Consider the following 17,409-nt stretch of genomic DNA (forward strand, 5'->3'; position numbering starts at 1 on the left):
TTACATTATAAATGAACGAAGGTTTGACTTGCATCATAAATGTAACAGTATGGACGCGTACATTACGACATTTATGTTCGACATGATGTTATGCAGGCCCTTTCCCTCTTGGTGTTCAGTAGCCCATTAGCGAGTGCTAGTCCCGGCGAACTAGGGTCATGGGGTACATGAGCCTACCCAGTGGGTCCATATGCACGTAAAATGTTAATTCCATGACACATTTTATAGAATATTTTAAATAGATAGTTTTTAACACGCATTATAAAACATTAATTCCATCCTCGTCAAAATTCAAACCTCCTCGGACATAATAAATAAATAAATAAATAAATTCCAAATCGACATTAAATCTTTAAATCATAGTTATGCCTGTGAATGAATAATTGGAAACAAGATAAGGGCGTCCAACTCATTTTAGCAATAAGATTATGATATTGATAATGAGTCACGTTTATATTTAAATTATAAAATAATAATGTACTTTTGACAAAATTTCTTTAAAATGGAGGGGCCAAATTATTAAAATAAGGATCCATTATTAGTCATTTCTATATATAAAATTAATTTTAAATTCATATGATAATACAATTTTGCTTAGATTTTGTTATAATTTTAAATTAAAATTGCATGATTTCAATTTTGTATTATTAGTTTTGTCATTAGAACTAAATTAATATTTACGTTATTTTTTTTAATAATTACGACCTATTCGAATAATAGAGATTACTGATTACAATATTGACTTCAACAATAATTACAGACGAACAGTGTAAAAAGACTAATGATTACAACAATAATTATGATAATTTCATTCAAACAAAATGTCAAAAATCAAATAAATAAATATATAATTTTTTTTAAAAAAAAGAGTTTTAAACTCTTAATATCACAAAAAAAAAAATTGTATTTATTCATTTATTTATTCTGAAAATTTAAAATGTGTAATTATATTAAAAAAACAATAATAACTTTAATAAATATAATATTTCATATTAGTAATTTAATTATTTTTGTTAAATTAAACTATGCATTATAATTATATGATAGTGTAAAATAATAATTATATAAATTAAAATTGTATTCAACCTAATATTTAACTATTTTTATAATTTATATAAAATACAACTTTACATTCATTTTATCTAAAAAAAATACTTCCAAACTTTCAATGGTAGCAAAAATACCCCAAACTTTTAAAAAATCATTAATATCATTCAACAGTTTTAAAAAGTTCAAAAACATCCCGATGAAATTTTAAAATTAATATTAACACCCGTTGTCTCTATAAAAAAAATGTTCGATCTTTTTAACTATTAATGTATGGACGAAAATTGTCTATTGACACCTTATCAATTATATCTGAACTTTTTAATATTAATTTTAAAAATTTATAGATATTTCTAAAATGTTTATTATATAAATTAAAATTGTATTCAACCTAATATTTAACTATTTTTATAATTTATATAAAATACAACTTTACATTCATTTTATCTAAAAAAAATACTTCCAAACTTTCAATGGTAGCAAAAATACCCCAAACTTTTAAAAAATCATTAATATCATTCAACAGTTTTAAAAAGTTCAAAAACATCCCGATGAAATTTTAAAATTAATATTAACACCCGTTGTCTCTATAAAAAAAATGTTCGATCTTTTTAACTATTAATGTATGGACGAAAATTGTCTATTGACACCTTATCAATTATATCTGAACTTTTTAATATTAATTTTAAAAATTTATAGATATTTCTAAAATGTTTATTATATAAATTAAAATTGTATTCAACCTAATATTTAACTATTTTTATAATTTATATAAAATACAACTTTACATTCATTTTATCTAAAAAAAATACTTCCAAACTTTCAATGGTAGCAAAAATACCCCAAACTTTTAAAAAATCATTAATATCATTCAACAGTTTTAAAAAGTTCAAAAACATCCCGATGAAATTTTAAAATTAATATTAACACCCGTTGTCTCTATAAAAAAAATGTTCGATCTTTTTAACTATTAATGTATGGACGAAAATTGTCTATTGACACCTTATCAATTATATCTGAACTTTTTAATATTAATTTTAAAAATTTATAGATATTTCTAAAATGTGACGGTAAAAATATTTTTTTAATTTTTTTTAGTTTAAAGAGTATTTTTTAGAATTTTTAAATTTTTAAATATAATTAAAACTGGGATAAGGTGCTAAATTAATGAATATTTTTATTAATTTAGCGATAATTGAAAGGTAAAATTAATACTATTCATTTATTTATTTCGCGTACATGCAGTTGTAATATTTTAATTAATTAATCTATATTTAAACATCAAATTATTTATTTATAATAACTATCCATTTAGTTCTTTTATTTTCTAAACAACCCATTTAGTTTTCATCACAATACATCTTCCGACTTAATGTATCTCGGAAGGTTTCCACACCCTTATAAAGGGTGATTTATTCTCCTACCTAACCAATGTGTGGGACATCACAATCCATCCCCTTCGGGGTCCAGCATCCTCGCTGACACTCTTTCCTTCCTCCAATCGATATGGGACCACCCTCAAATCCACCCCCCTTGGGGGCCAGCGTCCTTACTGGCACATCGCCTCATGTCTACCCCCTTCGGGGAAGAGCGAGAAGGCTGGCACATCGTCCGGCACTCTTTCCTTCCTCCAATCGATATGGGACCACCCTCAAATCCACCCCCCTTAGGGGCCCAGCGTCCTTACTGGCACATCGCCTCGTGTCTACCCCCTTCGGGGAACAGCGAGAAGGCTGACACATCATCCGGTGTCTGACTCTGATACCATTTGTAACGACCCAGGTCCACCGCTAGAAGATATTGTCCTCTTTAGGTTTTTCCTTTCGGACTCCCCTCAAGGCTTTAAAACACGTCTGCTAGGGGAAGGTTTCCACACCCTTATAAATGGTGATTTCTTCTCCTTCCCAACCAATGTGGGACATCACACTTAATTATAAGAACTCCATAATTAAACATGTTTTACCCCGAATAATCTATTGGATAATGTTCACATTTATAAGCGAGAAGTAAATACAGTGACCATGTTGCTAATTTTAATTGACGAAAGAAATATGGAGGACAACTATATGGCCCGTAGGAATTACGACTCTCCACAATGGTATAATATTGTCCACTTTGAGCATTAAAAAAAAAAAAACTCATTCTAGAGTAGAAAGTGTTAAATTCATAATATTTTTCTTAATTTGTCACTGTGGGACTACTTTATCAATAATTCTCAATAATTATCACGTGTTGTAATTTCAAATTTGTCATGAAACACGTATTTCAAACCGACATAATCTTATATATATATATATAGACCCAATTTATTATTATTATTATTATTATTATTTAAATAATTTGTGGCAGTCTTTTTTTTTAGAATAAATTTTTTAAAAAAAGTGATGTGGTCGTATAACTAGACAATGAAAGTACATAAATGCATTAGATTTTCTTGAATTGAGTGATGGGGAGAGTGAGTACTGAAATATCCATTTTTGAATTTGTATATTATCCAGTTATTAAATAAATTAATTTATGTCATTTTTTTCATACTTTTAAAAAAATATTAAAAAAATAAATGAATTAAATCATGTCCTCCCCCACCGCTCCATTATTTAAACGCGAGATGGGGTTGAGGATCTACACAAGATCTGACGACGAGTAGCAGCATGGCGGCGGCTAGTAGTGCTCCGGTGCTTCTGATAATGCTCATCGCCGCCGCAACTGCCGGCAGCGGTTTGGCTGATGGTGTGGAGCCGAGTCATAGTTCGGTTCCGTTCAACCGGAGCAGTTTCCCGCCGGGTTTTGTGTTCGGAGCTGGCTCTGCCGCTTACCAGGTCCTCCTCCCTCCCCCTCTCGCCATTTTTAGGGTTCCGCCGTACCGGCGCTGCCATTGCCATTTTCGTAACTTTTAAATTAAAAAAAAAAAAAAAAAAAAAAAATTGCAGTTGGAAGGAGCAGCAAGTATAGATGGAAGAGGTCCAAGTATTTGGGATACTTTCATTAAGAACCACCCAGGTCTCTTTCTTCATTATCCAATTATTTTCATTTTTGCCTAATTAAATAAAAAAACATTGAAAATTTATAAATATTATACTTTTTAAATAAAATGTTAAAAATGTTAAACGAACACATCTCCACAATGGTACGATACTATCCACAGCTTTGCTTTGGGTTTCCCCGAAAAACCTCATGCCAATGGAGTTAGTATTCCTCACTTATAAACCCATGATCATTCCCTAAATTAGACAAATTAGCCGATATGGGACTTTTATCATCCAACACCTCCCCTTAATCGAGGCTAGACTCCTTTTCTTTTGGAGTTCTTCTTAGGCCTTCGAGGAGGCTTGACTCATTTTCTTTTGGAGTTCTTCTTAGTCATTTTTTACTGCCTTCGAGTAGGCTTGACTCCTTTTCTTTTGGAGTTATTTGTTCGATATTTGAGGATTTACCAATCTACTGGCACGACTAAGTTTAGGGCATGGCTCTGATACCATGTTAGACGAACACTACTCTCCACAATGGTATGATATTGTCCACTTTGAGCATAAGCTCTCATGGCTTTGCGTTGGGCTTCTCCAACAAGCCTCATACCAAAGTTAGTATTCCTCACCTTTAAACCCACGATTATTCCCTAAATTAGCAGATGTGAGACTTTCATCATCCAACAAAAAAAACCAACAATCGTAAGTTATTGTCCACTTTGAGTGTCCCAAAAAGCCTCGTAACAATGGAGAGTGTATTATTTGTTTATAAACTCATGATCGTTTCCTAAATTAGATGACAGGGACTTTCATCTCCAACAACTCTAACCGTATTTTTTTTTTTTTTTACTTTTTAGAAAGTATATTTTTTTTTATTTTTTTAGTTAAAGGGTATTATTGAAATTTTAAAAAAAGTTTAAATTTATTTTTAAGATAAAAGGATAAAGTTTAGCGATATTTTTTTAATAATTTATTTTGTAATTATTATTATTATTTTTTACTAATATAAAAGTTAGTAGTTGGAAAAACTAAATAAGAAGAATTAATTGAAATTTTAAAATTTATATGAAATATATTAAATGATTAAATTTAATGGATGTAAATATCTAATTTTTATTAATTTAGTGTTTTTTTATTATTTTATTTTTTAAAGTATAAAATTATTCATGCTTAGTAAATTGAAAACATAGTAATAATAATGATATTAATTATTTATAATATAACGCGCTCATATGGTTGATGGGTTATTGAATTATATGATCAGAAAAAATATGGGACCATAAAAATGGAGAAGTGGCTACCGATTTTTACCATCGTTATAAGGTAAAATTTGATATTTTAAAAATTTAGAGATTTATTAGACATATTTTATTATACACCGTGAATATTAATTAATTATATATATATATATTTTCAGGAGGATATACAATTGATGAAAAAGATTGGGTTGGACTCTTTCAGATTCTCCATCTCTTGGTCAAGGATCCTGCCCAGTAAGTTTTTTTTTACCCAAAATTAATTATTTCCATTTCCATGGGTAAAAAATTGTTTTTTTTACCGTTTTATTTTTCCTTGTAAAAAAATGACAGAGGGAAACCTTCGTGGAGGAGTGAATCCACTTGGCGTCAAATTCTACAATAATGTCATCAATGAGCTCCTCGCCAATGGTAAAAAAATTAATGCCTTGTTTTGTGAAATTTCTTCAAATAATAATAATAATAATAATAATAATAAATCAATTATAATATAACATTAAATCACCCCTAAATATTAATTCTTAGAATTATACTAATTATTTATTGAATTATTGAATCACGCTCGCAAATAAATAAATACAGGAATAATACCATACGTCACTCTCTTTCATTGGGATCTTCCTCAAGCACTCGAAGATGAGTATAATGGATTTCGAAGCGCTAAAGTTGTGTAAGTAACTAATTAGTTTTATTAGACATAAAATTAAAAATTTATGATTAATTTTATATTTAATTTTAAAATATTGAATGAATAATTCTAATATTTAAAATTATTATTATTATTATTTTTTTTTGAAGACGAAGAGAGTAAATTTATAATTAGTAACTAATCAAAATTAATTAATGTAATTTTGGTGATTAAAACAGGAATGATTTTCGGGAATACGCGGACTTATGCTTCAAATTATTTGGCGATCGGGTCAAGTATTGGACAACCCTTAACGAACCATATTCGTTTACCGTTTTTGGGTACAACGGCGGCACTTTCGCTCCTGGAAGATGCTCCAACTACGTCGGAAATTGCACCGCCGGCAACTCCGGCACCGAGCCCTACATCGTCGCCCACAATCTCCTCCTCTCCCACGCCGCTGCCGTCAAAGTCTACAGGACAAAGTACCAGGTTAGTATTCAAGAACAAAACCCTAAATTAATCTCTTCATAACATAATCAGAATCTTGTTTTGGACTCTGATTTTGCTGATTCGAATTCACTTGAGAGCTACAGGCAAAGCAGAAGGGGCAGATTGGAATTACATTGGTGACTCACTGGTTTAGGGCCAAACGCAACACGGCAGCTTCCCAAGCGGCGGTGTATCGAGCTCTTGATTTCTTCTTGGGATGGTGAGTGTTTCTATATTAATCGTTAGTTGAGAAATGTTGGTGAGAATTGAACTGAATCGAAATGAATTTTAGGTTTCTGCATCCGATTACTTATGGCGACTACCCGAAATCGATGCACCAGTACGTCGGAAATAGGCTGCCGAAATTCTCCGTGGCAGAGTCACAAAGCATTAAAGGATCAATGGATTTTCTTGGAATGAATTACTACACTGGAAATTTCGTTGACGATTTACCTTTCTCGAATTCGCCTAACATAAGCTACAGTTCTGATATGCACATCTCCCTCTCGAGTATGTCTTCTTTCTTTTCTTTGACAAGATAATTAAACTTGAATAAGCTACAATTCGATTTCTATGTTAGCAATTTATGAAGATATGATGTTGGACCAGAGTTGAATTTTGATTGAAATTTGTGAATTCTAAGAACTCTATTAAATGGTCAATTTGGCTTGAAATGAGTGAGTTCTTTCTTGTTCCAAAGTTTAGAGTGAAAATTAATACAGTTTTTGAAGTTTATGTGATTTTTCATTTGAATCAAAGCTTTTGTTTATCCTTTTAACATAATTCTTTTCCTCTGCTACAGCGGATAATGATGGTGTTCTAATTGGACCTGCGGTTCGAACTCTCTCTATCTTTACTTTAATTAGCAGCCGAGCCATTTGTTAATGAACTGTAAATGGGTTCTTTTGCTTCTGCAGACTAGTTTGAACTGGCTTTACATCTACCCAGAAGGCATTCATCTACTTTTGAAATACATTAAAGAAGAATACAAAGATCCAGTTATTTACATCACCGAGAATGGTACCTTTCTTTCTCTCCAATCAATGGCTATACAACGTTGCATTTAGTTAGTCATATGAAAGATGTGTTGGATGATGAAAGTCCCACATCGGCTAATTTAGGGAATGATCATGGATTTATAATCCAGGTATGAGACCTTTTGGGGAAGCCCAAAACAAAGCCATGAGAGCTTATGCTCAAAGTGGACAATATCATACCATTGTGGAGAGTCGTGTTCGTTTAACATGGTATCAGAGCCATGCCCTAAAGTTAGTCGTGCCAATAGATTGGTAAATCCTCAAATATCGAACAAAGGACTCCAAAAGAAAAGGAGTCAAGCATCCTCGAAGGCAGTAAAAAATGACTAAGACTCCAAAGGAGTCGAGCCTCGGTTAAGGGGAGGCGTACTTTGTTCGAGGGGAGGTGTTGGATGATGAAAGTCCCACATTGGCTAATTTAGGGAATGACCATGAGTTTATAATCAAAGAATACTCTCTCCATTGGTATGAGGTCTTTTTGGGAAGCCCAAAGCAAAGCCATGAGAGCTTATGCTCAAAGTGGACAATATCATACTATTGTGGAGAGTCGTGTTCGTTTAACAAGATGAAATTTGAAGACAAAAGATAGAATAAAAAGTTTGTATTTCATATTTCCAGTGTTTTTGAATGTATTTGGAAACAGATATAGAAATGATTAGAAATGTGTTTGGTAATCTGACAATAAAAATAGTTGAATCTCATTTTGGATACCAAACAAGCCCTGAACTATTGGCTTGTTGTGGTGTACAGGTATGGCTTATTCAGACAATACGACACTGCCAATTAAGGAAGCTCTGAAAGATGGAACAAGGATCAGATACCACTACGCCCATCTTGAAGCTATTCTCCAAGCTATTAAGTATGAATGATCTGATAAACATCAAACTCCATTGATATGAACAGATGAAATCAGAACTTTTCTAATGGTTGTGCTTTTGAAATGACAGGGAAGGAGTGAATGTGAAGGGATACTACGCCTGGACTCTTATGGATGACTTTGAATGGGACGCAGGCTACACGGTGCGATTCGGCCTCATCTACGTCGATTTCAGGCACAAATTGGGAAGGTACCTCAAGTATTCTGCTTACTGGTTGAAGAGGTTCCTTCTTCATTGACCTTTGCTGTAGAATCTCTCCCACTTGCTGTAGCTTCTTCCCCAATGGAACCACTAATGAATAAGGAGGGGAGGGGAGTGGAGTGGAGTGGGTGTCATGAGAAACGTTTGTGTTTCATTTGTGTCGGGAATCTCTTTCCTTTTGCAGTTTGTGTGATATTTCTCAATAAAAGGTTTAGAATGTTGAATGTAGAAGTGTTTATGAATCGAGTTGAAGTAGTTCAAACCATATTCATGGGCTCTTTAGTTCTTTTAAGCCAGCTTTGGAAGAAAGAGACCAATGTGGTGAGAGAGATACCACTTTTCCAATTATGATTAAAGTGGGTGAAACCAATTCTGTTGCTTTGATGATTTCATCTGAAAGGTCCTTCAGTTCTGCAAAAACCTGCATAATTGTAACACATCCAAGCAAGATTTGACATGACCCCTTGATATAGAACCAGATGCTCGTTAACAAGGTAGCTTAGCTAACCACGGATAAGAAAATAGGTGTGAGATCCCACGTTGGTTGGAGAGGGGAATGAAAGCATTCTTTACAAGGGTGTGGAAACCTCTGCCTAGCAAACACGTTTTATTTTAAAATTTTAAGGGAAAGTCCACGAAAAAGGATAAATAAGCAATTGAAGTTCATAAACACCCGCTATAGGCGATGTCTGTCGGAAACGAAAGAAAAAGGGATAAACAAGAGGCGGCCTGTGAGGAAGATGAAGGCAAAAGGGAAGGAATGGCCTTTAGAGATGCTTTAATATTTAAAAATTTAAAAATTTCATCTTTGTAGTCTAAGAAATTTGTTAAATTCCTTCTAGTTTCTAAAATTGGAAAAGAAAACAATTTTTTTCAGCATTAAATTTGTAATTTATTCTTATTTTATTGATATTTAATTATTAGAATTTCCAAACACAATATTTTCTCAAAATATATTTTTTTAAATCCACCTCGTAGATCATTGGGTACAATCAATCACAACCCAACACGTGGAAATTAGGGGTATTTTGGTCATTTAAAAAAAACTCAATGGCGGTCTTTACCTTCTATCTTTCGTGCTGACACCTCTCTTTCGTCTTAGCGTTTTCTCTGAACTTCAGTTTGGATCTGATGATTATGAGAGGAGTGCTCTGTAACTATCTCTGCATATCGAATATGCCTACGATTTTCTCATGAGAAGCCGCGTCAGTTTCTGAATCTCATCCTTTCCCACATATGGGTGCGTGAATTTTCTTGTTTCATTCAGATTCTTTACTGGAATCTCCATTATTTTAGCTTTTGCTTCCTTACCCTCTTCTTATTTTCTAAGAAATTCTAATGGGTCGTCTCGATCGGTGGATTAGTTGAACGAAATTACTTTTGGATTGTGATTGATTTTGGTATCTGTTTTTGTTTTAGCTCTGTTTGATCGATTTAGCTTTAGCATTGCTGATGGTTTTAGCTTCTAATTACCAAAATCTATGTTTGTTTGAGAAGCCCATGTATCTCTTAGCCATTTTAATGGCGTTGCAAACGAATTAGTGCCGATCGATGGTTCATTTTCTTCAATAATGTTGTTTGGGGAAATTTTGCTCCGAGTTTCGTTTTGTTGTTTCTGATTTGTTTGTAATATTTTCTTGTACCGACACAGATGTGCTGAAGGAATGCACCCAGTTTAACATGAGGGGATACATGTCATAGAAGCCAAGAGATGAAAGGTGGAAACATCATTAAGCTAAGGGGGGGACATCTTTCCATTGTCTTGGTTGTTCTTATGCTTGCAACCATATTGTTATGGGCTTGGGATAAAAGCTATTTTGCCAGTTTTCTTCCAGTAACAAGAGAGCAGTTTATGATACCAGTTTCAGGTATTTAAGATGCTTCTTTCTACTGTTTAAGATGTGTCTATATAAGCTATGTTAAGAATGAGATGAATATGCAAAACTTTGGTGGGATAAAAATGGTAGATCTCTAAGCCTTGTTTCTGTTGAGGATTGTTGAGAGAGAGTCCCACATTAGCGAATTAAAGGTGTATTTTGTTCGAAGGCTCCAGGGAAAGGAGTTGAGCCTCAATTAAGGAGAGGCCGTTCGAGGGCTCCATAGGCCTCCAGGGAGGCTCTATGGTGTAATTTGTTCAATGGGAGGATTGTTGGGAGACAGTCTCACATTGGCTAATTAAGGGAATAATCATGGGTTTATAAGTAAGGGTTACATCTCCATTGGTTTGAGGCCTTTTGGGGAAACCAAAAGCAAACCACGAGAGTTTATGTTCAAAGTGGACAATATCATATCACTGTGGAGAGTCGTGATTTCTAATACTTTCAATGGCAACCTGACTTGAATCTAATTTTCATTTTCATTTTCATTTTTACTGTTGTTTTTGGAATGTAAAATTTGAATCGTTTGATTGAGAAGTGAAACATGGAGTGGTTGTGATGGTTTCTTCACGTTCTAAAGATCAGTATACCAATCAGCTAGTGCATGCTCTACCACTGAAACTAGCATGTCTTTCCAACTCCTCTGAGAAAAACGACTGTTTAAACTTGATTTACGTTTTCTGTCATGTTTGATCGTCGAATTCTGTAATTAATATTGTGCTGGTAACTCATGGATTAATTTTCTATCATGACTTAGAATATGTAGTCGACGTGTCAAATCGTTCCTCAATATCGACTAAGCCGAAAGACGAAATGGGTAAGTCAGAGGATGAGATAGCTAAGTTAGAGGATAAAATGAAGGAAAGAAGTAACAATACTGATGAAAAAGAACAGCCAGGACTTCTTATCCGAAAAAAAGAACAGCCAGGAAAAAGCACAAACTACTCAGATGCTGGTTCTGTCTCCAAGCCCACTCCTCCATTGAAAGAAAGCGAAGATGGCGTTACCTCGTCTTCTTCCTCGAAAGGTATCAGTTAGATTCTCAGATTATTAGCACAGATTTCCACAATGCTATGATATTTGTTCTTGTCTCTGAGGCGTGGCCTTGTTTAACTTAAGTTTTGAGATGGTTGGCACAGATTTGTTTATTGTTCTTAGTTTTACCTCTAAGCAGAATCAGCTTTTGTTGAGAACATACCATCGACCACATTTTCTCAATTCATGCATCGATTATGTTGTTCATGTCGTTTCTAAGATATTATTGCTCATTCAGTGTGCAACTACGCCAAAGGTAGATGGGTTGAAGACAGCAGGCGGCCATGGTATTCTGGATTACAATGTAAAAAATGGCTATCAATAATGTGGGCTTGTAGACTTACAAAAAGAAAGGACTTTTCTTATGAAGGATATAGGTGGCAACCCGAAAATTGCTACATGCCAGAGTTTGAGCGTTCTTCATTCTTGAGAAGGTATCGAGATTTTAACCCCAATTGTGTTGCTACTTGCTTCATTAGGATAGCTATGCATTCAACTTTACGATCCCATGAGCGTATTTCGTCGATTTGATGTCCCTCCATGAGCTCCTGCTAAATTGGTTTTGTCGATTTGAATGTCATTTTGTGTTCTAGAATGCAGGACAAAACGATAGCATTTATAGGAGATTCATTGGGTAGGCAGCAGTTTCAATCCTTAATGTGTATGCTCACTGGTGGTGAAGAAAACCCGGAAGTCGAAGATGTGGGAAGAGAATACGGTCTCGCCAAAGCTCCCGGGGCTCTTCGACCAGATGGATGGGTTTATCGGTTTCGAAACACGAACACTACGATTCTATATTACTGGTCAGCAAGCCTCTCTGATCTAGAACCTCTTAATAGATCGGATCGAGCAACGAATATCGCAATGCATTTGGACCGACCCCCAGCATTCATGAGAAAGTTCTTCCAACAGTTTGATGTGTTGGTTTTAAATACAGGACACCATTGGAACAGGGGAAAACTTGAAGGAAATAGGTGGGTGATGTATGCTGATGGAAAACCAGCAGAAGAAAAGAAGCCTTTGGATATGGGGAATGCCAAGAACTTGACTGTGTACAGTATTGTCCGATGGGTCGAATCGCAACTTCCACTGCATCCTCGTAATCTAAAAGTTTTCTTTAGGACGATTTCGCCGAGGCATTTCTTCAATGGCGATTGGAACACCGGAGGATCTTGTGATAATAAGATTCCATTGTCGAGCGGGAGCGAGGTCGTTCAAGATGGATCTACTGACATTGTTGTTCAAAATGCTGTTAATGGTACAAAGGTAAAGATCCTGGATATAACTGCCATCTCTCAGTTACGAGACGAAGCCCACGTGTCGCGCTACACTCGTAGAGCTATCCTAAACACCAGTGATTGCTTGCATTGGTGCATGCCTGGCGTACCGGACACATGGAATGAACTTCTAATCGCACAGATATAGTTTCGCTTCATTCATTTATTATTGTGGTCTAACACATACATGCCCTTTTGATGATGGAAGAGGATCAAAACGGGGCCAAACTACGAACGCACGAACGTCGTGAGAATTTTCAAGGCGATTTGGTCCTTAATTTCTTTGGTCTCTTCAACCCATTATTTATTTTGATATCAATTCCATATCCACATTCACTCAGAATCATAATATGCATATAATGATTACATCATGGCATGAATCGTGTCTTCATTCTATATGCATATAATATATATATGTACAAACGCTTCGACCTTAATATTACATAAATTCATTCATAATCCTATCATCGACGACAACTAAGACAGTGTCTTCATTACAAGCGAGAAGGATTGGAGCTAACAGGAAAATAAGACACTACAATCGGAGCTCCCTTAGGCTCCGCCGTCTGTTTCTTCTTGGGTTTTTGATTCTTCGCCGGAATTTCCTTTCCGTCGGCGGAGACTCGGGAGGAGAAGCAGCAGCCGGAGATTTGAGAGAAGAAACCCATTTGAATGGATGTTGTTGTTGTTCGTAGTTATTCATGTTGAATTTATAGTGTAAGAAGGAAGAACAGATGGCAGTTGATTCATTTGCTTTGTCGACACGGAAGATGCCGTGGCTCCCAAGCACCCCGTGGTTCCCAAGCACGAGTGGCCGTGGCGGCTTCCGAGGTCAAATTATTAGTACTTTTTCCCCTCATTTTCATTATTACATGTCATCATCTAATGTTATTTTACTATTGATTAATTTGACTTTTTTTTTTCCTTTGTTAAAAAAAAAAAAAAAAAAAGCTCATTAAATGTTTATATTAAAAGTTGATACAACTTCTTGTTAATAAATCTTGACAATTTTTTTTTTTTTTTTTTGTATGGATGCCTTTAATTTATACTTTTTAATTTAATTTAAATACCGAGAATTTTAAAAAATTGAGCATGAAATTGAGCATTACCTAAAAAATTAGAGTAATTTATAACCTTCTTTAAAAAAAAAAAAAAAAAAATCATATTTTCTGTAACAGTCCAATCTCATTAGAGGTTTCTTTTCAAAAGTTTTTAAAACGTGTTTGCTTAAGGAGAGATTTCCACACAACCAATATGGGATTGTGAGTTTCATTTCCTTCTCCAACCAATATGGGATCTCATAATCCATTCTACACCCTTATAAACAATGTTTCAATATGGGATCTCACAATCCACCCTCTTCGTGGTCCAATGTCCTTGTTGACACACCACCCAGTGTCCACCCCTTTGGGACCCAGTGTTCTCACCATCACATTACCTGATGTCCACCTCCTTCCGAGGTTCAGTGTCCTCATTAATACACCGCCCGGTGTCTAACTCTAATAATATCATTGTATCCACCCTCTTAAGGGCTCTGGACAATATCTGCTAACGGTGGGCTTGAGCGGTTATAATTATAAATGAATGGCATTATAGGAGTTTAGACAAATGACCTCTTACTATAATATTTATATTAAATCATCTATTAGCTCAAAAAAGTGAGCTGATAAATTTAATCTTATATCAATATTTTTAACATTTTGTTTGAAAATTATAGACTTCAGAGCAATTATTTCAAGTGTCTTTGACCTTATGCTACTAAAAGACCCATCCTAAAAAAAGTAGTAAATATAAAAGGCTATTTGGAGTATTCTAACATTTTAATTAAGACCCATTACAGACATGAGATAGAAAAGTCAATACCCATCGAAGAAACCAAGAAATTACAAGAAAAACGTTGTATATTAATCTCCAAAAAGGAAAAAAAGAATCAAAACCAGAGATGGAACAAGAAAGAAACTAGTTCTACAAACACCCATGACTGAACTCGAGAGACAACATGATCAAAGACAAAACTTCATCCTTTTCAGATTCGATCCAAGAGGTTTCCATTGAAGACCAGAGTTCATCAAGGAAATCACAAGCAAGATAAATTTGCAGAAACTGGGAAATGAGACACGATTATAGGAGCTTGAGGGAGCTGCGAATCAGCTTCAGGTGTCAGTTTGGAGGCTGTTGTTTGAGTTTGGGGTTTACATGTTCTTCCGCCATGGGAAGCCTTTGGGGAGAGAGAAGGAAGGAAGCAATCTATGAAAGCTGAGAGAAGAGAGAGAATCATTGTTTTCTGGGTTTTGAGAAACCAAAGCAGAAGGAACTGAGAATTTGAGAAATGAGTAATTCCTTTGAGAAGATGATGTATTTATAGTGCACATGAGGACTGCAAATCGTTGAACAGTCAAACGTGGAATTTGAGGAACAAGTAAAGATTTGCAAATAGTCAAATCTTAAACAGAAAAATAAACAAGATTATACATTAATGATCAATACAGAGAAATTGAGAGAAAAATCTGACCTCTGCTGTTCATTAATTCATGCCAAGAGGTAAAAAGCGAAATTTGCATACCTTTTGTTACAAAGAATCCTACAAAACTATGCCTTGTTTACACGAATTGGTTGACCTTCCAACAACTGCAGCAAAGAAAACACATATCAGACACAAGCTTCTTCCACCCGTTCGGAAACGAGAAATGTGCATGAGAGTTTTCAGGGAAGTATACCATCATCTTTGATGAACATAGCTTGTCCAACTATTAGTAATATCGATGATCAATGTAAGTTGTTCGAGTTGGCATACCAATCGACTAGGTTTAGAAATGCTTCTTACAAGTGGGTGATCAGAATGCTACTCTATATGTAATTGTTCAGGGAAACAGAAAATGAAACAAGGTATGCTCTACTAGACAATGTGAGAAAAAATGTTGCCTATGCATGAAACCCGACCAGAAAATGAGGTAGAGTTTGCATAAATCAGTATTGGTGTCACAACGTTCGACGTGATAGAGACTGGAAGCGAGTTACTTACAGCATTGTTAAAAGATGAAATGGCAGCTTCGACTTCCTCCTCAGAAGAAAAGGTAACAAAACCGTAGCCACTTGCTTTCGATGTACCGGGAACCCGTGAAACCTTTGCACTGAGAACTTTACCCTTCTCAGAGAAGAAGTTTTTGAGTGTTTCAGTAGAGACAGTACTCGAAATGTTTCCTACATATACTTTGTGGGGACTGTCGATGAATTGGGATTCCTCTGCCTCAAGAAGTGACATATCAACCGTATTTACCACAGGTTTTTCGGTTATATTGACTTTAATTGTACGTCCCCCAACGTCCTGTCATTAGATTGATAGAGTCAGCACAATTCATCTATCTACATTCTAGTGAACAGTAAGAAAGAATTGTTTTGTTCTTGTTCTTTTTCGATTTTTGTTGCACTTGATAGGTATTCAGCTTACTGTCTCATTCAGTTTCTCAATTGCTGCATTTGCGTCGTCAACCGTTTTCATGGTAACAAAGGCAAACCTGCGGCTTCTTCCAGAGTATTTGTCATACATGACCTGGAAATGGAACAAAATTGGAGTTTTAAAGACAATACCAACAGTTAGCAAGTAAAGATTAAGAACAAGAAGATGCCAGAATTCTTCAAGTCAATTGATTGCAAGAAATACATCATTAAAGACATGTCATTAGCTACTTCATTTCAGGGGCTGTTTTGTACTCATCTTGGATACTCTCGTACAAACGCAACGACACTGAAGCGATAAACCCGAAAGCAGCAAGAATTAAGTTTTAACGTCCTAAGGAATTTCTATGAGCCCGTGGTGAGCATTTCACAGGATTCGATTCTCCTTTCCCCTAAAATCGTCCTGTACATCCTTCTTCCCTTTGATAAGTGGCTGCAGCTTATTGTAACTAACAGAGCATAACTATCCTTTCCCCTCCAATGAACTATTCCTTCCCTCTCCTATGAACTTTTTCCATCTTTAATTCCCTCGTGGATTTGATAAGACACTGCAAGTAAACTCCATTTTGAAACTAAATGGTGGCCAAATTTGGCCCAAAATCAGGGTACGTTCAGGCAGAAGTTCTGATGAACTTAACTTATAAACAATTAACTCAATTCAATTCATGCCAAAATCAGGGTACATTCATGCGAAGATTCGTTGAAGACAAACTAATCAAGCAGATAGATACGAGTCCTCAATAATAGAATCCAGCAAGAAAACCTCAACATCAACATCTCGACGCGCAGGGTACGCAACAAATTTCAAAATGTACAATAGAAGAAAAAAAAAAAATCAATCATAAATTACGCACCTCAGCCTTCTCCACAGCCCCATGTTCTTCAACAATCCGCTTGAGCTCCTCATTACCCACATTTCTAGGTATATTCCCAACGTACAATTTCCTTTCCGCCACTGAACTGGAATTCTGAGCAGTAAGCGCCGCGAAGAGTCTCGTGGGGCGACCGGGAGATAGGCGGAGGAAGGTATGGGTACGACGGCGGTGAAATGAGACTGATGTGAGAAGGATTTCGGCGGGTTTTGTGGAACTGTGGATGAGATTCGTTGGCGATAATAAGGCAGAGATGGAAGCCATTTTTGGTCTGTAAAGCTTTGTGTTCCGAAGCGACAAGAACAGAGCCCTTAGGCGAGCGAGCCCAGCGGTTTATCCAGTCGGCATGAAGGTTCACACACGTGCTTACCGCACGTGCCATTCAAA

General features: G+C 35.3%; 3 protein-coding genes across 4 annotated transcripts; 2 read left to right on the forward strand and 1 right to left on the reverse strand.

Annotated features, from left to right (window-relative positions):
- Window positions 1–3,663: 3,663 nt before the first annotated feature.
- On the forward strand, window positions 3,664–8,770 carry LOC111778044 (vicianin hydrolase). The gene is made up of 13 exons (XM_023657654.2): window positions 3,664–3,866; window positions 3,978–4,047; window positions 5,278–5,336; window positions 5,431–5,506; window positions 5,603–5,680; window positions 5,852–5,939; window positions 6,137–6,389; window positions 6,494–6,609; window positions 6,682–6,899; window positions 7,192–7,223; window positions 7,307–7,409; window positions 8,177–8,285; window positions 8,374–8,770. The coding sequence occupies exons 1-13, from the start codon at window positions 3,699–3,701 to the stop codon at window positions 8,540–8,542; spliced, it is 1,539 nt and encodes a 512-aa protein (XP_023513422.2). The 5' UTR covers window positions 3,664–3,698; the 3' UTR covers window positions 8,543–8,770.
- Window positions 8,771–9,559: 789 nt separating this feature from the next.
- LOC111779109 (protein trichome birefringence-like 14) lies at window positions 9,560–13,074 on the forward strand. 2 transcript variants are annotated; one of them, XM_087119018.1, is made up of 5 exons: window positions 9,560–9,745; window positions 10,157–10,373; window positions 11,149–11,409; window positions 11,656–11,851; window positions 12,011–13,074. In XM_087119018.1, exons 2-5 carry the CDS (start codon window positions 10,217–10,219, stop codon window positions 12,840–12,842), a joined length of 1,446 nt encoding a protein of 481 aa, XP_086975144.1. In that variant the 5' UTR covers window positions 9,560–9,745; window positions 10,157–10,216; the 3' UTR covers window positions 12,843–13,074. The 2 variants fall into 2 exon arrangements, with proteins under 2 accessions (XP_086975144.1, XP_023514948.2); XM_023659180.2 differs by having other exon boundaries at window positions 9,568–9,745; window positions 11,140–11,409.
- A 2,064-nt stretch (window positions 13,075–15,138) lies between these two features.
- On the reverse strand, window positions 15,139–17,327 carry LOC111778178 (small ribosomal subunit protein cS22). Its single transcript, XM_023657862.2, has 4 exons — window positions 17,005–17,327; window positions 16,143–16,244; window positions 15,717–16,019; window positions 15,139–15,322 (listed from the first exon to the last, which is right to left on the reverse strand). The coding sequence occupies exons 1-4, from the start codon at window positions 17,284–17,286 to the stop codon at window positions 15,284–15,286; spliced, it is 726 nt and encodes a 241-aa protein (XP_023513630.2). The 5' UTR covers window positions 17,287–17,327; the 3' UTR covers window positions 15,139–15,283.
- Between the last annotated feature and the right edge of the window lie 82 nt (window positions 17,328–17,409).

The sequence above is a fragment of the Cucurbita pepo genome, chromosome 17 (assembly GCF_057944985.1).
Source record: "Cucurbita pepo subsp. pepo isolate OVF chromosome 17, ASM5794498v1, whole genome shotgun sequence".
Taxonomy (NCBI): domain Eukaryota; kingdom Viridiplantae; phylum Streptophyta; class Magnoliopsida; order Cucurbitales; family Cucurbitaceae; genus Cucurbita; species Cucurbita pepo.